At 42.8% G+C, this 25,039-nt stretch overlaps 1 protein-coding gene across 3 annotated transcripts in view; it reads left to right on the top strand.

Moving 5' to 3' along the window:
- The window catches only part of ASTN2 (astrotactin 2), a 912,080-nt gene that overhangs the window by 293,723 nt on the left and 593,318 nt on the right, over positions 1-25,039 (top strand). For all 3 annotated transcript variants that reach the window (XM_047768264.1, XM_047768263.1, XM_047768262.1), the window contains one exon: positions 20,343-20,450. In XM_047768264.1, coding sequence (XP_047624220.1) covers positions 20,343-20,450 — 108 coding nt within the window. The remainder of the gene's footprint in view (positions 1-20,342; positions 20,451-25,039) is intronic.

The raw sequence follows: 25,039 nt of genomic DNA, 5'->3' as shown, positions 1-25,039 counted from the left end.
ATTGCCAGTTGTGGGGTGGAGGCTGGGGTGCTCCTGAGGACTGCCCCTCCTGCTTGATTCCTTCTGGCCAAACTTCACTGGCACCTACTTCGTGCCTGGTTCCATACCAAGAAGTAAGGGAGGGAAAAAGCCCCTGCCCCTGCCTACATTTTGAGACCCTGTGGGAGAACGCTTCCTGCTCCCCAAGAAAGTCCCCCACTCTTTTCCTAAAACAGCTGTATTGGCACAACTCTGGGTATTATAGCTGCTCGGTTTTTCCTTTCCTCCTTTTTTTTTTTTTTTTTTTTTGACTTTACTCCCCTCTCCCATCCACTCCCTAAGCTGTTTAAAACCCATAAACTTCTCCAAGGGAGACAAGAAGGAGTGCAAATAGCAAATTGCATTGAGTTCATTCTGGGTGGATCTGAGCTCATTAAATATGGCATTTGTCAAGAGCCCTTCATGTCTCCGGCACAGAGAGTAATGGACCTTTCCCATGAATGGGAGACTGAGGTTCGTCCTTCCAAACAGGGTCCCCTTCTCTCTCTGGTTCACCTGCCTGAGGCCTTGACTACTTTGAGAATCTCACTGTTGTCACCACCGCCACACCATTCTGAAGTATTACGTTATCCTATTGATATCCTTATATCCACAAGAAGTATAGGCGGTGAGTCAGTTCTTCTCCTGTTATCTCCTTACACATTGGTGATCCGCCATTCTCCTTCCCTTGTGGAGTGGTTAAGTGGACCTGCTTAAATGACAAATGGGAAGGCAATTTTTAAAAATGTTTTGCCGATTCCCAGATTCTCCCTGACATAACAAATACACACACATACTTTGTGGGTGTGATCATGGCCATGTGACAATGAAGGAGTAACTCCACCCTCCTGGCTTTGAGATGGCTGTTAGGACAAGGGAGGCAGGCCTGTCTCTGGGTTAACTCTGACTTGGAAGGAAGGGTTTTGCAAAGATTTTGGAGCCAAGCTTTCATGTTTGCCTACCAGTATCACCATTCTTCTTTTTTTTAAACAACTGCACCTGTGGCCTATGGAAGTTCCCAAACCAGGGGTTGAATCAGAGCTGCAGCTGAAGTCCACAGCCACAGCAACACCAGATCTGAGCTGCATCTGTGACCTATGCTGCAGCTCGCAGCAATGCCAGATCCTTAACCCACTGAGTGAGTCCAGGGATCAAACCCACATCCTTACAGAGACTAGTCAGGTTCTTAACCCACTGAGCCACAGTGAGAGCTCCCAGTATCTCTGTTCTTCATCCTTCCACTGAGCGGGATGAGAAGTTTCTCATGAAATCTTGTAACCCCAGCCTCATCTCCTGCTTTGCTTGTTCAGAGTGGCAAAGATTACTTAAGGGGAGCAATTACGTGAGTCTGCTGTTCTTGGTTATTTGTTGGACAGTTTGTTTTATTCTTGTGTGCTCAGACAGATGCACAGAAGGCAGATACTATAGACCCTCCATCATACCACAAAAGAGTCTTTTTTCACTAAGATTTATATAGGTTGCAAGAAACCACCTTCCTCTATACAACGGTCTACATTACTTTTTAAATTTCAACTCATCCCTACTGAGCTAAGCCGGATGCTCTGCTGTTCTTATGCTAAGATCTTCCCTGCACTCTTGTGCCTGCCTTCAACCTCCACGTATCTAATCTGGATTCCTGATCATTCTCCTTGCTGCCCAGGATGGTAGGAACAAGCCCCTATGATGTCTGCACACAGTAACTGCTCTGACCCGTGTAGTGGCCTTTTCACCTTTCATTCCATCATCTGGTTTCTTGACCACTTCTTCTATCCTAAATCTGACTTATTTAACCAGAGGACTATATCCTATTAACGGTTATACTCCTAGCCTCCCACACAGGCCTAACATATAGTAGGCATGAAATAAGTGTGTTGAGTAAACATATAAATAGGTGAATAAAATTAAACAACAGGTGTTTGCTCAGAACTCCAAGGACCGCAAAATCCTTTTCAGTCTTGCAACAGTCCTAAGAGTAGATGATATTCCCGTTAAAGATGTAAGACTTTAGAGTTTAAAATCATCAAGTGACTCATGTCTGATCACTGTTACAGGTATTATTGCTGCATAATAAATTACCCCATGTGTTGCAATTAAGAACCACCACCATTTTCTCTTACCCACAGTTTTGTGGGTCAGGAATTTGGGGGCAGGCTTGGATGGGCAGCTCTTGCCTTAGAGTCTTTCCTGTGGTTATGGTTAAACACCAGATGGGGCTACAGTCATCTGAAGAGTCACATGGGTGGAACATCCAAAATGGCCCACTTGCACAGCAGGCAGCTGATGCTGGTTGCGGGCTAGGAGCTCAGCTGAGGTTGGCCATGCTCCTTCCGTAGGTGGCCTCTCCAACATGGAGTCTCTGGGTACTCCAACTTCTTGGATGGTGACTGGCTTCTCTTTGTGCAACCCTCCAAAGAGACCAGGTGAAACTTCACAGCCTTTTCTGACAAGGCCTTGGAAGACATATAGCCTCACCTCTACCATTCTTGTTTGGTCAGAACAGGAGCAAGCCCACCCAGGTTCTGGATAGGAGATCCTACCTCTCCTAGGAGGTGTGCTAAAGATTTTGGGGGTCATGTTTAAAACCACCATAGTAAAACAGAATTAATGAACCAAGACTCTGACTTAGATATCCTCATTCCAAGTCCAATCACTTTTTGGCTCCTTCACGATGTATTAGGTATATATATTACATATACATATGTAATATATATATATGTATATATACATGCATACATACATATATATATATATGTATGTGTGTATAATGAAGGCCTCAGTTCTTAAGATAGCAACAGGAAGACTTATTCTGCCAAAAGCACCATTTATGATAAATTATTGAATTGTCTCTGTTCTCTACATTTCATGCTTGAAATGTAGAGAAGAAGGGTGAACACTAATCCCTCTGGGATTACCTCTTTGCCCTTGAATCTGACCAATAAGAAGACTGTTATTTGGAAACAATATGTCTAAGAAAAAAGTTCGGATCTTAGTCATACATTTTACCAGAATAGGAGGCTTACCTTAATCTTTATGCCTATCCTTTAGCCAATAATGCATTGTCTTGGTTACTAGTTCTATAGCAAGCCTTGAAAACAGGCAGTTTTATAGTAAGTCCTCCAATTTCATCCTATTATAAAATTGATTGTAATTCCATATAAATTTTGGAATCCCTTGGATATTTGTACTTCCATATAAATTTTGGAATCACCTTGTCAACTTCTACCAAAAAAAAAGAAACTGCTAAGATTATAAGTAAGATTTCATTTAACCTATAGATAAATCTGGAAGTAAGTACATCTTCACAAGAGTGAGTTCTGCAATCCACAAATGTGAAATATTTCTCCATTTATTAAGGTTTTCTTTAATTTCTCTTAGCACTTTTATGTTGTCTTCATTGAGATCTTATACACCTTTTGTTAAACTAATTATTAAATAGTTTAGAGATGCTTACACCATTGTGTGGAATTATTTTTTTAAATTTTATTTTCCAGCTATTTACAGCCTGTATATATAAATGCAATTAACTTTTGCATATTAAACTGTCATCTTTTGAACACACTGAAGTCTAGTATTTGTTTTATAGTTTTTCATGATTTTTTCCCTAAACAATCATGTCATCTGCAAAAGATATAGTTTTATTTCTTCCTTTATAATCTTTATACCTTTTATTTATTTTTCCTGCCATATTGAAATGGCTAGAGCAAGAGTGTTTCTGTATGTTTGATTTTCAGCTGTTTGAGTATAAGGAGAGGCTTTTTTCCTCATGTTTATCCTGATCCCTGAGCTTTATGAATTTACGAGTTTACTTCTTACACTAAATTTGGTGCATTTCAACCATTATTACATTAATGTTTTAAAAGTTATTATTCTGATCTTGGAATTCCCACTGTGGCACAGTGGGATCTGGGACATTTCTGCAGTGTCAGGATGCCTGTTCAGTCGCCGACCCAGCACAATGGGGTAAAGGATCTGGCATTGCCTCACCTGTGGTGTAGGTCACAACTGCGGCTCAGGTGTGATGTCTGGCTTGGGAACTCCATATGCCATGGGGCAGCCAAAAAAAAAAAGTTATTATTTTGTTCTCTCTCCTTGCCTTTGGTGACTCCATTTATCTGTATTTAGACCTGTTGATAGTGTTCCATGGATCCCTTAGACAGCATTTAATTTTTTTTCAATCTTTCTTTCTTCCTCAGATTACAGTATTTCTATTACCCTATCTTTAAGGCCAATGATCATTTTCTCTGTCATCTCTATTAAGCTCATCCAGTCACTTAAAAATATATATATATACTGTTTCAGTTTTTGCTTCTAAAACCATCATTTGCTGTATGTATGTGTATATGCATAGTTTTCCTCCTCATAATTCTTATTTTTTTTTTGTTCATTATAATTATCTTCTTCTTTATTCCATTAGGCGCAGTTATAGTAGTTGTGCTCAGGTCCTTACTCCTCTGGATGATCTTAGGTTGGCCATTGCTAAATGTCTTTTCCTTTGAGAATGGATGAAACTTTCCTAGTTCACCCTATGTTGAGTACTTTTGGATTGAATTCTAGAAATTGTGAATTTATTGTATGAAGGTTCTTGGGTTCTGTTTCTCCAAAGAATATTGCTGTTTTGTTTTTGCAGGCAGTGAACTCAGACTCCTACTGTCTTGCTTGGGGTGAGCAGCAGCTTAAATCTCAGTTATCATTATGATTATTTCCTTGAGCAGAGCTGGTTGGAGTCTGCCTTAAACATGTGTGATTCAGAGGTCAGCCAGAGGTATGGGCAGAGATATCACAGATCAAGATGAGACCATTCTCTGAGTCTCTCCTTTTGTTGGATCCCTGCCTCACTCCCTGGTGGCATTGGCTGATCTGGGATCCATCCATTGGATCCTCAGTCCAGAAAGACAGGAGTTTTTGTCCTGGTATTTCTGTTACCTTGAATCATACTGAAACTGTGACTACCTTCTGGACCAAGCCTGACATGTAGGAAATTTACCCAGTTCTGCTTGCTTTTTCCAAGTTTCAACTCCTTTCCAAAACATGGCTGCTTTCATTTTCTTCCCAGAGTCCCCAAGTAGTGTTTTTTTTTTTTTTTTTAAACTTTGTCCAAAATTTATTGTGGTTATCTGCAAGAGGGTTGGCCTGCTAATATCTTACTTCTTGATACCAATAGCAGAATTTCTACCATATTCAATAAATATCATTTTATAATACAGAATTTATGTTCCTTTATCCTCCCTTTTCAAAATGAATATTGGACAGACACAAGTATTTTCGACAACATCTCATCAAGATCCTTTTACTATTCCAGCATAATGAATTATTCCCCTCAAATTGGACATTAAGGTGATTTTCTATTTTCTTATATTTATAAATAATATTACAATGAGTATAATGCTGCATAAAGCCTTTCCTATATTTAGGGTGGTTTCCTTAGGGTGAATTCCCAGAAGTGGGTCAACAAGGATGGATATTTTTTAAGGCTTTTTTTTTTATATATATTGCCAAATTGCTTCCCAAAAGGACTGTACAAATGTGCATTGCTTGCAGCAATTTAGGAAAGTGATCATTTCATAAAACCCTTGCCAGCACTGGATATTATTAAACCAAGAAATAACATTTCTATTGCAAGAGATGAAAAATTACAACCAAGAATTTATGAACACATATACATATAATATTTTAATGCCAGAGGATATATTTTTGTGGTCCTGTCTCTAAAATGAGATAGCTGTATTGCAGAGAGGAAGACTCTGGAAAATGAAATTCTGAGCAAATCATCCCAGAGAATTACAATGAAGAAGGGATTTGGGAAGCATAGAAGGGGAAGCTATTTGCACAGGAAACTAACAGATGGGGGGAAAAAAAAGCCAAAAATGCATAACAGTTTAGCCCAAACTTATGAAAATAGTCCCGGAAAGGCTGAGATTTCAAATTTGTCAATGCATGGTGGGCAAATTTGAAAGAAAACAAACAGAAATAAAACAAGCCTTTAAAATTGCTTTTGGAACAATAAGAACAAGAAAATGATTGTCCCATTGCATGAAACAACGAAAACTTTATTACCAGATGAAAGTATAAAACTAAATTCATTTTGAATCTGTCAGATCTGTCACTTATATCAAGAAAAAAAAGTCTGAAAACTAGGAAAAGGAGAATAAAGATGTTTTATAAGAAATGGAGTTTTAACAAAGAGAGGAAGTACTGAGTATTTGCTTTGAAGTGTCTGCCTCAATTTCAGTCTCCAGACCTAAGCAAATGACTTTTCTAGGGCTAAAATCATATGAAGATGTGTGTTGAAACCACAGAGTTCCTTATACTCTTGGAGAAATCAAGGTAGGTAGAGAAGCTTCCAAAATTCTGAAAAAGACAAATCTTATCCTGATTTCAAATAAGCAACACACTTTTGAGGCTTGGTTTTTCTTCTCAAGAAGAATAAGATCAGTTGGTCACATTTACATAGTGAGTGTGTGGGGACAGATGGGGACACTAGATGCCATCTTGGGTTCACTGAGAATAAATCATGCCAAGCGAATTGCAATTCTACTTTGGACAGATTCGTTAACACAGGTAAATCAGGAAGCTACCACAGAATATGGTGTCTGAATGTCAGCAAGATATTTGCCAAGGCCTGTCCTAGGCGCATTGCATTTTGCATGTGTTTATCTGAATATTCTATCTTCCCAATTAAATGCCGGCTCTGTGATGGCAGGGAATATTTCTGTTTCACTCTCCCTAGCATATCCACTTCCTGGTATACAATATGCTCTCAATGGTAATTTATTGAATGGACAATATTTTTTTTGTTGTTGGTTTCCAAAGGGAGAAATTGTAGAGAGCTTGACAAAATAGTCCATTTTATTCAATGGTACATTTCTAAAGAGCTTTCATTAAGGGACTGATATCAACTTGAAGGCACTTCTGGAGCCCTGAGCTTCAAGCTCTATTTTCCACCTCTTTCTCTTCAACCCTTGCCTTAGATCAGGGAGGATCTGTCCTGGAAACCCAGGAACAGCAAGGGCCATGGTTAGACTCCCTGGTCTATCCCTTCTCCTTGTTGGCCGTATGGCCTTGCTGAAGATGAGTAATCCCTGTACACACCAGTTTCTTCGTATTTGAAATGAAGAGATCAGCATAAGTTTCATCATACTCTGATATGAACTATATGATTTTAATTTACACAAACTTTGAGTCCATGGCCTGACATGTTGTAAACACTCAGTTACCATCCCTTTTCTTACCTCCTTCTCCTTTTCATAGTTATCCAGTTTATAGGGGGCATATAGTCAGGGAGCAATGAAAATAAGAGATCACAGGATTAGGACCCAGAATATCCTGGGACACCAGAAAAAAGGGCCAAAATATATGGATACACTTTGGTAGTACACAATGTTTCTGACTTCGGTTTTAGAAAAATCAATTTTACAAATACATAATGGGAAAGACCTGATTTATTTACAGTGAATGGGAACAGAGAGGGCATATTGAATACAAGTCAGCTGGCAGTAAAGCAGAAGCAGTCCTGGACTGCTTTATTAGAAGTCTTGTGTTCAGAGAAGGGGAGATTATAGTCGATTTCTGTTCTGAGTAGGTCAGAACACACCTGAATAATCATGCCTCGTTCAGGACATCAAAATTCAAGGAGTTGAGCAAATTGTAGAATTTTGAAAAGAATCTGACAAAATGAATTTGAAATATGGGATGCACATCAAAATCACTAAGTGGAGAACAGCGACGCATTGCCCAGTGTTATAGAGGAAGTAGTGAAATAATCACTCCTACGTACAGCTAATCAGGATTAAATTGATATAACTTTGCTAGAGGACAGCTTGACAATATGGATCAAAAACTTCAACTATGTCAGTATCCTTGACCTAGCAATTCATCTTCTTCTCAAAAGAAAATTCTACACATGGCTGCACAGGGATGTGTAGAAAAGTTTATCCTTAGGAATGTGTGATGCAAAGTTAGAATGAAAAATTGGAAGCAATATAAAGTTTGAACAATAGGAAATTTTTTTAAATAAAGTATGATACTTGTTAGAGTGGAATATAGCATAAGCGTTGGGTGATATTGGAGTCCATTTTTAATGACATGGGATAGTGTAATGGCATATTTTGTTTAGCTTTATTTTGTTTCCACAAGCAATCTCAATTCATTTTCAAAAAAAGGACAGGTAAACAAAGAGAAGAAAAAAAAATCTCAGTAATCAAAGAAAATCAGTATCAGCATTTTGATGGTTATATGTATAGAAGGTACTGGCATATGTACAAATGTAGATCTAGTTCCAGATGTGTGCATATGAATACATATATGATATGTGTAATGTGTGTGATAGAAAAATGCCAAGCATATAGTTGGATCCCAATTTGTATTTCTGATATAAATGAATAAATCAATATATATTTAGATATTTTTAGCAAAACTCACAAAAGGCATTCATGTTACAAGCCAATAAAATCCAGTCATAAAAACACATGCATATAAATGGTTTTTTTAAAAAAATCTAGAAATAGGAAAAGACAGTTGGGAGTGGTAGGTTTTTTTTTTAAGTTTTATTCAAGTGTAGTTGATTTACAAGGTTGGAATAATTTCTGCTGTACGACAGTAATTCAGTTATACATATACACATATCCATTCTCTTTCAGATTCTGTTCCCACATAGATCACAGAATATTGGGTAGAGTTCTCTGTGCTTTTCAGCAGGTTCCCATTGGCCAATCATTCCATATACCTCAGTGTGCATATCCCAGTCCCAAACCCCTAGTGCATTCCTCCCACCCACCCCCACCGGTCTCCCTTGGTAACCATAAGTTTTTCAAAGTCTGTGATTCTATTTCTGTTCTGCAAATAAGTTCATTTGTATCCTTTTTTTAGATTCCACCTATTAGTGATATCATAGAATGTTTGTTTAACTTCACTTAGTATGATAGTTTCTAGGTCCATCCATGTTGCCACAAATGGCATTATTTCACTCTTTTTTGTAGCTGAGTAATACTACATTATATATATGTACTGCATCTTCTTTATCTATTCCTCTGTTGATGGTCACTTAGGTTGCTTCCTTTTCTTGGCTATTGAAAACAGTGCTGCAATGAGCACTGGGGTGCTTGTATCTTTTCAAATTACAGTTTTCTCTGGATAGATCCCCAGGAGTGGGATTTCTGGATTGTATGGTAGTTCTATTTTTAGTTTTTTTAAGGAATGGGAGTGATAGTATTTGACTTGGTTAATATCTTCGTCTTTGCACTTTCTTTTTTCCCGTAATTTTGTACAATAAAAATGCATTGACTCTTTAATCCAAAAAAAATCATAATTTTTATAAAATATATGGTAGAAAGAATGGCTTAAATTATTAGTAAAATATTTAGCTTGGATAGAAAGATTAAATGGGTACATGAGCAATCTTCAGACAGGTGAAGGGCCATTGTATGGGGTGATAGAACAGCTTGAGCCTGTGATTCCAAAAGGCTGGACAGAATTGAAAGGGTGGAAATTACAGAGAACTTTGTTCTTAGCCAACCTCACCTGTCAGAATCTGCTCTCTTATTGTATTTTACTTTCTGAGCCTGCCAATGAATTTCTAGTCCTTGCTCTACCATTTATGAACTGTGCGACCTTGAGCAAGTCATCTGTAGTGTCTCTGATCCTCAGTCTCCTTATCTTTTAAATGGGGATAACAGTATCTCATTCAGTTATTGTGAGGGTCAAATGAATTACTATCTTCTGGAAGAAAGTAAAGTGCTGTTATGTATTATTTATTCGATGTTATTGCTTTTTCCAGTCATACAGTATGTTAGTAACAAGATAAGCTTATGGCTTGGGTCTCTGGACATGCAGTTCATCTTCCCATTGCCCAGGACTGCCCTTCAGTGACAGGTTAGAAGGAATGTAGGACTAGACAAGGGGAGTGTTCTGGTTACCTACTGCTGCATGATACACCACCCCAAACTTGGTGCCTTCAGGCAACAACAGTCTTATTGTGCTCATGGATTCTAGACTCAGGAATTCATTAACAACCATGGATGCTAGATTGTCTCAGTTTTACAATGTCCAAGACTCACCTGGAACTATTCAAACACCTGTGGGTAACTCAGATGGCTGAAGGCTACAGTCAACGAGAAGCTTCTTCTCTCACATGTTTACCGCCTGCTCTGAGATGTCTTGAAAGCTGTGCTCAGCTGTGACTATTGACTCTACCATCTACACTTGGCCTCTCCTTGTGGCTAAGACTTCCCACAGTGCCATGGCAGGTTTCCAAAGAGGGAGCGAGTGCCTGGAGAGTCAGCTTGTCAAGAGAGCCAAGAGAAGCTAGTCCTAGAGGTTATGCAGAGTCATGCCTCTTTCTTAAAAGCACATCCCTAAGGCAGTGCAGATTCAAAGGGAGAGAATTTAGCCTCCACCTTTGATAGGGGAGTGGCAAAACTCAAACTGCAAGAATATGTATATGGCTGGGTCACTTTGCTGTACAGCAAAAATTGACAGAACAGTGTAAATCAACTGTAATAATTTTTCTTTAAAAGTCAAACTGCGGAAGAGAATTTGAAATGGGAGATTTTTGTTATGGCTATCTTGGAAAATACAGCCTCCTATAGCCTCCCACAGGAAGACAAGTAGGATATTCCAAAAGACAAATCTTTATTTTCATGGGATACTGAGTTAAGCCTGTTTGAAGAACTGCTTCTCCATAGGTAGTTCTTTGGGCCAAAATTTGGGGACAAATTGAGATTTGTCTTTTTTTGGACAGTGGCAGGAGTACCTGCCTCTAGGATGGCCATATTACACTAAAGGCCAAGTGAGGAATGGGTTAAGCTGAAGCAATAAAGAAAATATTTTGTAAAATAAACATAACTTTTATTAAGTGTCTTTTAAAAAATTACCAAGCATTAGATGTTCATTGGAGAAAAGTTATAAAATGAAGATGAGCAACAATAAGAAAATTTTAAAAAATACTCCAAATTTTACTACCCAAGGAATAACCACTAGAGCACTTTAATATATTTCTTTCAATATCTTTTTATGCGTGTATGTGTGTAATATATATATATATATATGCATAAATTTACATACTTTATGTATGTGTGTATTTTTAAAACAGAATAGGATCATTTTGCACTTATGGTTTGCAATATGCTTTTTAAGCTTTGTTCATAACCCTAGATCATGAACATCTTAGAATGACTTTTACATTCCTCTTCTTTATTTTTTAAATTAAAATATATTTATATTTTTATTACATACACCCGGTGGAATTCACACCAAATATCAGCAAGTGTGTGTAAATTTACACAAGTGGAATCCCTCTTTGCATTCTTCTCTGTGTGCTGTTTTACTTAACAATAGATCATGGAGAGGTTTGCATGTCAATAAATAAATATTTATGCCACTGTATTTAATGATCTCATGAAAGTCTGTATTAAAGAGCTAGGCCATCATTTTTTAAGCAATTCCCTATAAACGGGCCTCTAGGTCATATCCATGTTTTTTGAAATTGCAAACAGTCATGTTTAATTATATTCTACCATAAAGATATTTTTTAACCATAAAGACCAATTTTAAAAAATTCAACGTGAATCCCCAAAATGCTGCAGAATTTTCTTCCCTAGGGATCAGATAAACTGGGGTTTAAATCCGAGTCCTGCTACTTCATGAGTGTGTGACTACCGACAAGGAGTGTCATCTTTCCCAGCCTCTGTTTCCATGTTGGAGGAATGGGAATGTGTATAGCTACTTCTGGGTGAAGCACCTGTCATTGGGCCTGGCCTGTAATTGGGCGTGATGACAGGTAACAATGGTGGTCAGAGCATCTGCAAGTGGTAGACCTGTAGGAACATCTGTGGTTTAGCCCCAGAGCTCAGAGCAACTGTGGGTTGTGTGGTTTAGGGGGCATGGAAAGTGTAGCTACTTTTTTCCTCTTCTTATGACTGGTACCATTTTTATTCCCTGGACGGTTGGGGGTCAGATGGGTTTTTGCATTCCCAAGCTACATATTTCTCCATCTGGTGCAGTTCTGGGCAATCTAAAAATGCAATATCGCTGTCACCAGCTCGAGGAAGACACGGAGTCTGAATAATGTAACATGTCACCACCATCCATCATGATACCAAGAGTGCGGGAGATGCAATGGGGAGGGGTAGGCCTACAGGGGCTGGCAGAGCAGGTTTGTGGACAGGGCAGCCCCGTAAGAGAGAGTAGATGTACAAAGAGCAGTGAGTTAATTCTCGGGCCCAGGAAATACTGGGAAACCTAACAACTGCTCCAGCCTTTTCCATAATATGGCTTTCAAGTTGTTCAGATGCCCTGATTTGCCTAGAGGAAGCCTGGGATTAGGTCTCTCTTTGCCACCAGATATGGGTGTCAACTTGGGGAAGCCTCTAAAAACGTTGGAGTGTCTCCATTTATGTATCAGCAAAATTGGGAAAACCCCCACATAGGGGGCTTTGCGTCATGCCTGGAATATCCTAATTGCTTCCTCCCAGGCAGGAGCCTCCAGGAAGTCAGGAAGTTGTGTCTGTTTTATTCTCCACTCTGCGCGCAGTGCCTGGAGCAGTGTTTGGTGCAGAGTGGGTACTTAGTAATTCTCAAATGGACAGATTGACAAACGGGTGCTGTTGTGATTATGTGAGGTGACCACTGGGTCCAGGACAGGTTACATGGTCACTCTCTGCAACCTCAAACACCTGTCAGGGCTCAGGATGCCTGAACTTGGCCCCTTTCACTGAGGCTCTGTGGCCTGTCCACTCTGTGTCTCAGCTCTCCCCCTCCCTCGCACGGCCTCCCATTTCCCCATTCTACAGTTTCGTCATTAGTCCTGTGATGTTTCAAAGCAAACAGAGGATCCCTCTTTCTTTTTAACATTTTAGTTGTTGAGGTAAAAGCCACATAACAAAAATCATGGTGCACTTTTTAAAAGTGTGGTCATTCGTCGTCATTTAATACATTCACAAGGTTATGCAGCTGTCACTTCTATTTCATTCCAAGACATTTCCAATACACCAAAAGGAAACCCCATACTCATTAGCAATCACCCCCTATTCCTCTCCGTCCTCTGCCCCAGCCCTGGCACCATTACTTTCTGTCTCTATGGCTCTACTTACTTTAGATGTTTTCTATAAATAGAATCACATATTGGAGTTCCTGATCTGGCTCAGCAGGTTACCAACCTGACTAGTATCCATGAGGATGCAGGTTCGATCCCTGGCCTTGCTCAGTGGGTTAAAGGATCCGGCCTTGCTGTGGCTATGGTGTAGGCTGGGAGCTGCAGCTCTGATTCCACCCTTAGCCTGGGAACATCCGTGTGCCTCAGGTGTGGCCCTGAAAAAAAAAAATAGAATCATAAAATATATGACCTTTTATGTCTGGCATCTTTCACTTTGCAAAATGTTTTGCTTAGATCCAAAATGTTGTTGTAACATGTGTCAGCATTCCTTTTTATGGCTGAATGATATTTTGTTGTATGACTCTAATACATTTTATTTATCCATTCATCAGCTGATGGACATTGGAGTTGTTTCCATTTTTGGCTATTGTCAATAGTGCTGCTGTGAACATTCATATATAAGGATTATTTGAATATCCTTTCTTCAGTTCTTTTGGATATGCCTAGAGGAAGAATTCCTGAGTCATATGGTAATTCGATGTTTAATTTCTTGAGGAACTGTCAAACTGTTTTCCACATTGTCTGCACCATTTTGCATTCCCATCAGCGATGTGTGAGATGTCATTTCTCTACATGCTATCTGATACCTGTTATTACCTCACTGTTTTGATTCTGGCCAACCTAATGCATATGAAGTGGCATCTGTCTCATTGTGCATGTGGTTTTTTGGGAGTTTTTTGCTTTTTGTTTTGTTTTACTTTTCGGGCTATACCTACAGCATGTGAACGTTCCCAGGCTAGGGGTCGAACTGGAGCTCCAGCCCTACAGCCACAGCAACACAAAATCCAAGCCACATCTATGACCTACACCACAGCTCACGACAATGCCGGATCCTTAAGCCACTGAGCAAAGCCAGGGATCGAACCTGCATCCTCATGGATACTAGCTGGATTCATAACCTGCTGAGCCACAGCTGGAATTCCCCCCTGTGGCTTTGATTTAACGGCCTTTTCCAAATGCGGAATAACTAATCTTCTTATAAGCACAGACGGTTTCTGAATCAAACAAAAGCGAGGTTCTAATGCGGAGGCTCTGCCATTTGTAATTTGTGTGATCTTAGATAAGCAACCTTGAGGCTCTGAAGGTTGGTTTGCCCCTCAGTAAAATCAGGACAATTCCTACCTCTCAGACCCTGTGTGAAATATGGATGGGAAATTGCTGATAAAGTGCCCAGGGTGGTGCTTATGCCACTATGGTATGTGCTTAGCTCGTCTCCTTCATGGTCCATCCCAGACCACTCAGGACCAGAAGAATCAGGAGGCTATGGAACAGAGGCAAAGGAACTGCTATCTCGTGGTCTTTCTTCTTGCTGGTTTCTGACCGTCCTCACTTTCTCTCAGCCCCGCAACAGAAATACTTGAGCAGCCCTGTATAATTAATGGCTGCACTTTAGTTCACTAAATCACCCATTTCATATTAAAATGCTAGCAGAGGGGGCCCTTTCCCATCCGTCTGAATCATCTCCAAGTCTGACTGTAATTGGCCTGTGGCCCCTGCAGATTCTATGGACACTCAAGGGCTATATGCCTTGGGCAGCTGCCACCTTCCTACAGTGTCACAGAAGGCAGGGACTCGCCACTCCCACCCAGCAGCATTTCCGTTTCTTCTGCTAAACTCAGGCGTGCACGTCTTTGGTCTTGTGCAATTTATATAAACTGTATGTATCATTTTCCTCATCCTGACCATGTGAGTTAAGAGATACGGTCCCCTTTTTAAGAATGAATTCAGAAAGGTCGAGTGCCTTGCCCAAGCCCACTCAGCTAGTATGTGGAACCTAGGATTAGAACTCATATCTGACTCTAGGACCCTAATTTCTGAACAGAAGTACATTACCTCTCACGACTCCTGGATTCAACCAGTGTAGAAACCTACTAGGCTTTAAGTGCCTGAGGGCAGAGGCAATGACTATTGTTTTTTAATGGAATCTGAGCTACACCATTTTTCATCCAAGTCACATTAAAAAAAAATTTTTTTTGGAGTTCCCTTGGTGGCACAGTAGATTAAGCATCTGTGTCATCAATGCTGTGGCTCTGGCCACAGCTGTGGTGCTGGTTTGATTTCTGGCCCTGAAATTTCTGCACGCTGTGGGTGAAGCAAAAAAACAAACAAGCAAACAAACAAACAAAAAAAACGTTTTTAAAAATTTTTTTTAATTAAAAAAAATTTTTTGGGTGTTTTTAGGGCTGCACCTGTGGCCTGTGGAGTCCCCAGGCTAGGGGTCAAATTGGACCTGTAGCTGCCACCCTACACCACAGCCACAGCAGTGGGGACCCAAGGCTTGTCTGACCTACGCCACAGCTCATGGCAACACTGGATCCCTTAACCCACTGAGTGAGGCCAGAGATCGAACCCACGTTCTCATGATACTAGTTAGGTTCGTTAACCACTGAGCCATGACAGGAACTCCCCCCATTTTTTTTTAAGTTCCAACGTCTTCCTAGGGGCTGTGGCTCATTCTTTTCCCTGTACCCTGATTCTGTCCCTCATAAGTGCCTCCAGAGCTGCACTCCAATGTGATGGGCACTTGAAATGTGCCTACTCTGTGTTGAGAGGTGCTGTGAGCATAAAACATACACTGGATTTTGAAAACTTGAGAAAGATGGAGATCCCGTAATGGCTCAGTGGAAACGAATCCAACTAGGAACCATGAGGTTGGGGGTTTGATCCCCAGCCTCGCTCAGTGGGTTAAGGATCTGGCATTGCCGTGAACTGTGGTGTCGGTCGCAGATGCAGCTCAGATCCTGCGTTGCTGTGGCTCTGGTGTAGGCTGGCAGCTGTAGCTCCGGCTAGACCCCTAGCCTGGGAACCTCCATATGCCGTGGGTGCATCCCTAAAAAAAAAAAAAAAAAAAAAAAAGAAAAGAAAAAAAAAACTTGTGAAAGATATAGAAAATAGTTCCATCATAATTTTATGCTCATTATAGGTTAAAATGATAGTATTTTGAATATGTGGATTGAATCAATATATCCCAAACTTAATTTTACCTCTTTATGCCTGACCTTTTTAACATGGCTCCTAGAACATTTAAAATTGCATACGTGGCTCGCATTATATTTTGGGGTTGACGTAGAGGCAGTCTCTCTGAGCCTCAGTTTCCACTCTGCACCTGGCGCCTTGGTATTTACAGGAGAGAGGCGAGGGTCAGAGGTGTGGGAAGGGAGGGGGCACCTGGACAAGCCAGGGGCATGGTTTCAGGGTGCATGGACGTGAGGAGCGATGGAGGCATCCTTAGGATCCAGCTGAGCCTGGTCAGAGTTCCTACCCACAGTATAATTGCTGAGGTTCAGGGAGGGGCCATGGAAAGTGGAAAATGTGCCTGGCACTGGGGACAGGGACAGACCCTCTAATCCTCAGAGGTCAGATCATCAAGCTTTTGCTACTGCTCCACCTCATTGTGTGCACGCGCACACACCACACACACACACACACACACACACACACACACACACACAGATTTTCCCAGGTTACTTTAGCCATGAGGCAGGCTTTGCAGGTGGACTTGACTTCAGTCCCACCTCTTTGCACACCCACACACATACACACACACATTTTTCCAGGTTACTTTAGCCATGAAGCAGGCTTTGCAGGTGGATTTGATTTCAGTCAGTCTCACCTCTTTGCACACACCCCCCCGCCACACACACACATTTTCCCAGGTTACTTTAGCCATGAGGCAGGATTTGCAGGTGGCCTTGACCTCAGTCCCATCTCCCTCCTCCTTCACCACCTTACATCACCTCTCTTCAGGCACAGCTTATTCATCTGTAAAACAAGGTTTGTAATACCTTCCTTACAAGGATGGCTGTGGATAGTAAATGAGGTCTTTACTCATATTTTATTGTACACCCGGCGTAGAGACCAAGGCAACAGACTGCAGCCACTGTCTGGAGTTGAATTGTGGGTCTGCTGCTTATGAGCTGTGTGACCCTGGGCAGATTGCTTGGTTTCCTTGTGCCTTCATTTCCTCATCTGCTAAAGTAGGAGTGGGTATTAACCTACTTCCTAGAGTTATTGTAAGGATTAAACAAGGCCATACAAGTAAAGGCTTTAGAACCATGCCTGGAAGTAGGACAGTGCTATCAAAGGGTTAGCTTTTCTTATTGTATTAGACTTGCCTGGTGCCATTTCTGTCGTTCCCCCACCCCCACCCCTCAACTAGACTGTCCTGGTAGGGAAAGACTCCTATCGGAGTCCTTTCTGCCATTTCCCCGTAATATGTCATTTGTTTGGGGGAAGAAGGGAGATGAGAGGGAAGAGGAGAGGAAAGAGGGAGGGAGGATTTAGTTGGAATGTGTAAAATGCTACAGTGGCATTAAAGTGGGAAGGGTCTGGGGTGGACTCCTGACAGACTGAGTGCTCCCTTTTCCTCCCCTACCTGAACACAGCAGGAAGTGTGACAGATGCTTCCTGTACGTAAGGCAGCTCTTTCATCACAGGCCTTCATTTTCCCCTTGGTAAAAATTATGTGTAGATGAACCAAAGTCCCCTTTCCTCCCTCCATCCCTTCCTCCCTCCATCCCTTATTCCTTCCCTTTTTCCCTCCCTCTCTCCCTCCCTCCCTCCTTCCCTCTCTTCTTTCCTTTTCCTGCAACACTAAAATATTTTAATGCCAATTTAAAAAGCTTTACTGGCCTCTGAGACTCTTGCAGAGTAAGAGTTGGTAGCAATTCTTCCACTGCTTCCAGAATCCCTGCGGGGCATCTGCCAACCCCACTACAAAGGAGAGCAGATAAATGGGGAGTCACATCTGGTAGAATCTGGAATCTCCTATTGTCTCCAGGTCCAACTCTTAGTTGCTGGGGATTGGGGGAGATTTGCACTAAGGGGCAGGAAGAGATTGTGACTGAAATCTAATTTGGGGACGGTGATCAGACATTGTTGTCCCTCTCCCATCTATTACAATGTACTCCAGGAAGAAGGAGGACAAGTATTAATTTTTCCATTTTACAGAGCAATAAGCCAAGAGAGAGTGTCACAGGGGTCCAGAATTTGAACTTGGCCATCCATCACACCCAGGTACCAAGTCCAACTTCAGTCATTGTTCACAAGTCACTTTACTTTTCTGAACCTTGGTCCCCTCACCTGTAAAGTGAGCATCATGGTACTTCCTTCCTATGAAGACCGTGAGTTTGGAAGGAGATGATCAGTGCAAAGTTCAGAACACAGCAATGGACACCTGCATGATTAATGGACAGTCTGTTTTCCCCAGGGTTTCTTCTTGAGTAATTTCCAAGGCAAGTGCTTTGCATACTAGAGAGCCCACAGTTAGAGCTGGACCATGTAACCCTGAGTTGAAACTCTCCTACTCATCAGTTGTGTGACTCTGAAGTTGTGTGACACATAAGTAAGTAACTTTGCTTAGGTGTGCCTTCATGTTTTCATAATATTTATCTCATTTGCTAATTACACTTTCCTTACCAGTATATCGTGGTGTGGATTGTATGCAATAACGTATGGTCATTTTCCAGGCACACAGTAGATTGTTGATCTAAAAGTGGGATTTCTTCATACCTAACATCATTTCAAATGTACCACCAGAAAAACTAACAGCGTAGATCCTTTCATGGATTGAATAACATGTCCTTCTAATGAATATTCTTCTTTTCTTCAGAAATTTTTAGGATAGGTAATAGGTTTGCATGGTGCTTGATACAAGAAAAACAGAACATTTAAAGGGAAAATTATTTTCCTCCTTCTCCGTCCTTCAGCCACTTACTTCTCCATCAGGACAACTATATTTACCAGATCCTTGTGTCTCCTCCCAGAGATAGTCTACTGATGAAGGTGTCTGAAGCTCCATTGACTAAATAGTTTTTCAAACCAGAATTGCTCTTCTTCCCTGCCCATGGCCCCCCACCCCAACCGGCTCTGAGGCTCTCCCTTAGCCATTTCTTCACAGATCCTTTAAACCCTCCTTCCATGTCCTGGACTAAAATAATAATAATGATACACAGAGAAAATTAAAATTCCTCATATTTCTCCCTGTGGAATCAACTGCTGTTAGTATTTTGGCATATGTCTTTCTAGCCCTTTTCCCTTATTGTTTTTGTAATCAGCTCTTCATAGCGTGTGCGTGCATTGCTGTTCCCCCCTCAACGTTCCTCTGTATTTCTCTCTGAAGCGTCCCTTGCACTCCTCCCTTCCTCCCCATCCTCACCACCCCTGGCCTCACCCAGACCCCTACCTCCTCTCACCTGGTGACCATGGAGCCACCTAGCTGCACACCCTCCCTGGTACCCATTCTGTAGCCTGCATCCATTCTGTGTCCCTCCTGGCATGCTCCGCTGATGAAATGATCCCCTTGATTCCAAACCTTCCACGTCATCCAAAATGAAGCCCCTTGTCCTTAGCGTGGCAGTCAGACACGTCCACTGTGTGGCTGCAGTGAAACCTTCCTCATCAGCACTCTGCTTCGGCAGCCTCCTCCTGCCCACACTCCCCAGACCCAGGGATGCTCCTCCCAACTTCATCTTCCATCCCTGAAGCCCCATCCATCCTTCAGCCCTTACCTAAATCTCCCTTCCTGAAGCCTCCCCAGGTTCTCTGTGTTGGGATGGATTGCCCTCTCCCCTGTTCCCAGGCGCTCATTGCATGGGGAACGTGGCCATGAATTAGGTTAGATGCACCTTAGGATCCCATTTGTCCTCCTGACTAGCTTATGATCCCCTGGCTGGCAAGGACCCTGTGGTATCTATCTTTGCTGCTCCCGTGTCTGGCTCTGGGCCTGGCCTATAGCAGGCACTTGACTGAAATATATGTGAAATTAAGTTGTCTGGAGTGTTTTCTTAGAAGCAGGCTCATCATACGAAGCAATAATCGACCTATCAATTATGTAGTACCCGCCCAGACCAGGTGTTTTATGTGTCATACCTCCTTTCCTCTTCCAAAGCAACCCCGCAAGGTTAGTAGCTCTTGTTCCTGTTTTAGATAGAGTCCAGGGTTCAGAGAGGTGGGGTATCTTCTCAAGGTCACACAGCCCCAGAGCTGCCAGTCTGTGGTTAGAGCCCAGATCTGCATCACTGCAGAGCCTGAACTTGTGTAAATCACACCTACTCCTGGGCCACTCGGGCTTTACAGAAAGGAGTCTGGGGACAGGGTTGCTGATCTTTGGGATGGCTGAGTGATTTCGTGTGCTCCTGGGGGCCTGCAATGACTGAGGGATTGTGCTTCCTCGCAGGGGGGATCAGCTTTGGGAGAACCAAGGGGACCTCGGGATCAGAGGCAGACGACGAAACGCAGCTGACATTCTACACGGAGCAGTACCGCAGCCGGCGCCGCAGCAAAGGTAACGGAGTCCTTGGGAAGGTTCCAGAACCAGGGCGTGTAGGAGGAAAACCAGGGAAGCCAACTCTGTGCTTCATGACAAACCCTGAATCTTCTTCAACCTGATCCTGATCCAGTTAACACTGAGCTTGGCATCCCATTCTTATTTACGCTCTGTCTCACCCCCATTCCTCAAAGGATTGCAAGATGGTTCTTCAAGTTTATGCAGTTTTTTTAAAAAAAAATCCATCACAGTAGAAAATCAGATTGAAAGGAAAAGAGGAGTAAGGAAAATTATTCAGACTTAGCTTAGATGTATGCACAGTAATCCATGCCGTGCTGTGTGGTGTGGTTCTTAGAAGGAGCTGACAGCTTAACTCTGAGATTCTTAGCAACCAAAGTGCAAAAGGAAACCCACTCAGCAGTAAAATGCACAGGGCTTACAGGAGAAAACCAGCATTTGCTCAGGAAATTCTACTGACCTGACACAGAGACCGGATAGAGTTCTCCAGATGGTTCCTATAAACAGGACTCCTTGGGATTTTCTAGACAATGGACGCAAGGGACAAAATCAGTATCAATGCATCATATTTCTTCCTCAGTGTGATGAAGCAGGACCACCTTCAAGGGCTTGACCTCACTGGCAATGTCCACAGTCATCCACAGTCATCGCAGGAAAACACACTCTGAAGGGAAAATTGATCATATGTCAGGCAATCACCTGAGCATCGAATTCCTCACCCCTGAGTGTTTTCTAAGGATGGCGAAGTAGCAAGTTCATGATGACAGCCTTGGGAGAGAATTTGGGGTGCAAACATATATTCCCTGCCAGGGATTATGGGCAGATCCAGGGGCTTAGACCAGGCCCTGGAGAGAAGGGATGTCCTCCTGCAAACATGATGGCCACTAATCCAGGCACGTGGCAGCCTATGCTTTGCCCCCTCCCAACCCCCAACCTCTGCACAGAAGTGGGCTGAAGAAGGGCCTGTGGTGGGGAAGAAGGGGAGAATCTTCCTTACAAATCAGCTCCGTCATGGGTGATGGGCCTTTGAAAGGCATAGGTCATGTAGCTTCTCTGGGTGCCTTTTGCTGTTGGGCAAATTATCCACCTACCTTATACCTCAGTTTTGTCATCTGTGAGCTGGGCCTTGCAACTGCCTCCTAGACTTGGAGGTGAATTATGGTTTTGTTATATTCGAAATGCATCACGGTGTCTAGGATATACTAAGGGCAAAGAAAGTAGGCATCACTAATGTCAGTACAGTTCTTGCCGTTGTTTTCCATATCTCCCAACCCGGTGCCTTTCACTGAAAAGACCCCCTAAGGGGCAATGTGTCCCTTGATACAGCACCTGGGAAGGTCTCAAAGCTTCTGCAGACATTAGAACGTGTGAGCCCGCCCCTCACTCTTCCTATGCCTCGGAGGTCTGGTAGATGCTGCATCAGAAATTTAGATTCTGGTAGATGACGCATCAGAGATTTAGAAGTTGGGGATGGACAATTCTTGACCTGTCTTCTCCCTCTGCCAGTACAGCAGCCAGAATTAGGGGCTGGGGAAGTCTGGGGTCTTCTCTGCAGGACTGGGCTCTTTATAGCTACTTGGAAAAAAACATCCATTAGTAAGTGTTCCCCGTGGTAAATTGGAGTTAAATGTAAAAAAAAAAAAGCAAAAGCAAGCCGCAGGACTTGAAATGAACACTTTGGCCCAATGCCTCCATACCCTCCTAAAGGCTGGCTCTGTTTCTAAGATGGAGAAGATGCTGGGGCTATAATATACACCGCCCCACCCAACACACACGCCTCCTTCCCTGGCCCCCATGCCCGCTGAGTGCCAGAGCTGCTCCGCCCTCTCCACTTACTGTCCACAAATGTCAAGGCCCCCCTCCCTCCTGCTCCGGTCCTACCACATCTTCCTCCTCTGCCTCTGTATGCTGCATTTGTTTGCTTGCTTATTTGTTTTCATTTCTATTTCTTTGTTTTCTCTCCTTTCTCTTTTCTTTCCACCCTCATCTATCACTGCTTGCTTCTCATTCCTCAGCCTTTCTTCTGTCTTCTTCTCTGTGCCTCTCTCTCCTCTCTTCTCTCATTGTCTCTTCTATTTCCCTTCCCGCCCACCACTCTGCTCTTTTCTCCAGCTACTTCCCACTGAGTCCATCTCCCTCCCTCCATGCCTCCCTCCTTCCCCCTCTCCTTTCCCTACACACCTCAAATATTTGTTAGGCACCAACAATGTGTCTAACTGTCTTCTAGGCAATGGGAGCAGAAACCAAGCAGCAACTCTGAAAACTCCCTGCCGCCTCGGAGCTCGTATTCTATCAAAATACTATCCTGTTAGGTGATGAGAAATGGTAAGGAGGAAGAACCCAACTAGGATGGGAATGGAGGGAGTAAGGAAGGAACCGCAGCTTAGATTGCTTGAGTGTGTTACCCCATCCTTTTTCAGGATCACAGAGAAAGCATTCTTGCAGTTGATGCTATCAAGATCATTGCTGCTGCTGCTGCCCTGTTTGTTTGTTGAGCAAGAGCATGAACTTGGCTCAGGCAAAGTTCCTGCTCCAGCCAGATAAACTTGGAGCCCAGTGCCTGGTGCTGCAGATACCACAGTCACCAGGGAATGGCTGTGACCCTTCTTTGCCAAGAGTCGGGGCACCTTTAGCGGGTTGCCCTGATAGGAAAAATGTGCAGTGCAAAGGTGAGCTGGGGATACTGTAGGAGTCCTGGGGGATGAGAGGACAATGGAGCAGAGTATTAAGAGCATGGATTCTTGTGGCTGGCGGGTTGCCTGGGTTGAAATCCCAGCCCCACCACTCATTGGCAGTGCCATCTTGAACATGAACTGTAACCTCTCTGTGCATTAGTTGCCTAATCTAAAAAAAATGAGGAAAGTAAAATTATAGCCCTGGGAGGATGTTCTAAGGTTTGCAATTAGTTGGTAAACCACGCGGGTGGGTTTAAGGAGAGGGAGAAGAGGTCATGGTGGAGCCAGGCTGCTGAGGAAAGAGCACTGACTGAGGTGGGGAAGGAAAGAGCTAATATACCAGAAGGGCTGGCCCCTATGCTGCTTGTTAACAGATCTCCTAGCATTTGGAAGATAGGATCTTTTTTTTTTTTTTCTTTTTAGGGTTGCACTCACGGCATATGGAGGTTCCCAGGCTAGGGGTCCAGTTGAAGCTACACCACTGCCACAGCAACATCAGATCCAAGCCGCATCTGTGACCTACACCACAGTTCACGGCAATGCTGAATCCTTAACCTACTGAGCAAGACCAGGGGTCGAACTTGCAACCTCATGGTTCCTAGTCAGATTCATTTCCGCTGCACCATGATGGGAACTCCTCTAATCCATCTTAATTCATCAGACCCCTTCAGGTCCATCTGAAAACAGGATCTGGATTACATTCCCCAAATCTAGGGGCATGTGGGCTTAGACCCAGGCATTCAACTATTACTGTCTTCGAAGTGCTCAGAGGAATCCCTGACCCTTGGGTCACTAGAAGGTGACAGGAGCAGTGGTTTCTAGTCCTAGATGTGCCACCAGTTTTTTGAGTGACTATCCGAATCCCTGCCCATCCAGAGTCTCGCTTTCTTAATCTTTTTTCAAGTAGAGATGCTCAAGAGAAAGTCAACAAATGCTGGTGAAGGTCTTCTTATGGCTGCTGCATGGGGCTGAGTGGTGCTGGGAAAGATGTTAGAAGACTTGGGAAGACAAAATATAACCAGATGTTATCCCAGCTCTGAGAGAAAGGAGAGAGATGGGGGAAACACTAGGAAAATCTGGGAGGTCTTCTTGGAAGAGTCAAAGCTGGACAGTGACCAGGCCCAGACTTGTCTCTGTCACTGTTTTAATCCTCAAAGCAAGAGCAGTAATCTCTTTAAGATGGGGTAGGAATACCATCCTCTCAGGGTTATGGTGGGGTTGGATGGAAACACCAGCATCTCCTTTTGTAATGACAACTCCTGGCAACAACTTCTCTCTTTCTTCATGGCCACAATCCCAGTGCCTGTCCCCTGAATCCTTTGCTTAAAACCTATTACAGTCACCTTCTCAATGGTCTCACTTGCTGTTTCCAAATCATTCTCAATCCTGAAGGTAAATGGGGACCATGTTGCTTCTTCTCTGCCTAGAAGCTTTAATCCTTTTCTTTTCTTTTCTTTTTCTTTTCTTTTCTTTTCTTTTCTTTCCCTTTCTTTTTTTTTTTTCCTTTTCTTTTCTTCCTGCCTTCCTGCCTTCCTTTTGTGGCTGCACCCAGGGCTTATGGAAGTTCCCAGGCCAGGGATCAAATCTGAGCCCCAGTCATGGCAATGCCAGATCCTGTTAACCCACTGCACAGGGCTGGGGATTGAACCTGTGCCACCAGAGACAATGCTGGATCCTTTTTGGATTTGGGACAGACTGTGAACTTCTTGCCAAACCTCCAAGCCCCTGAGTGGCTCTGTCTGCTTCTGCTTCTCAGGCCTCTTCTCTAGAACCTTTACAAATTTTCTCTCCCGGAAGCCTCCCCCTGGCCTCCGACTCACTCCCACTCACTCTGACCTAAATGGTGTGTCTCAGCTAAGCCGTCCCACCCCTAATTTCCCTATTTCATTCTAAACCAGCTCCTGTGCTGTTCTC

The sequence above is a fragment of the Phacochoerus africanus genome, chromosome 2 (genome assembly GCF_016906955.1).
Source record: "Phacochoerus africanus isolate WHEZ1 chromosome 2, ROS_Pafr_v1, whole genome shotgun sequence".
NCBI lineage: Eukaryota > Metazoa > Chordata > Mammalia > Artiodactyla > Suidae > Phacochoerus > Phacochoerus africanus.
The sequence above is the reverse complement of the archived record's forward strand: the minus strand, read 5'-3'. Positions and strand labels throughout refer to the sequence as shown.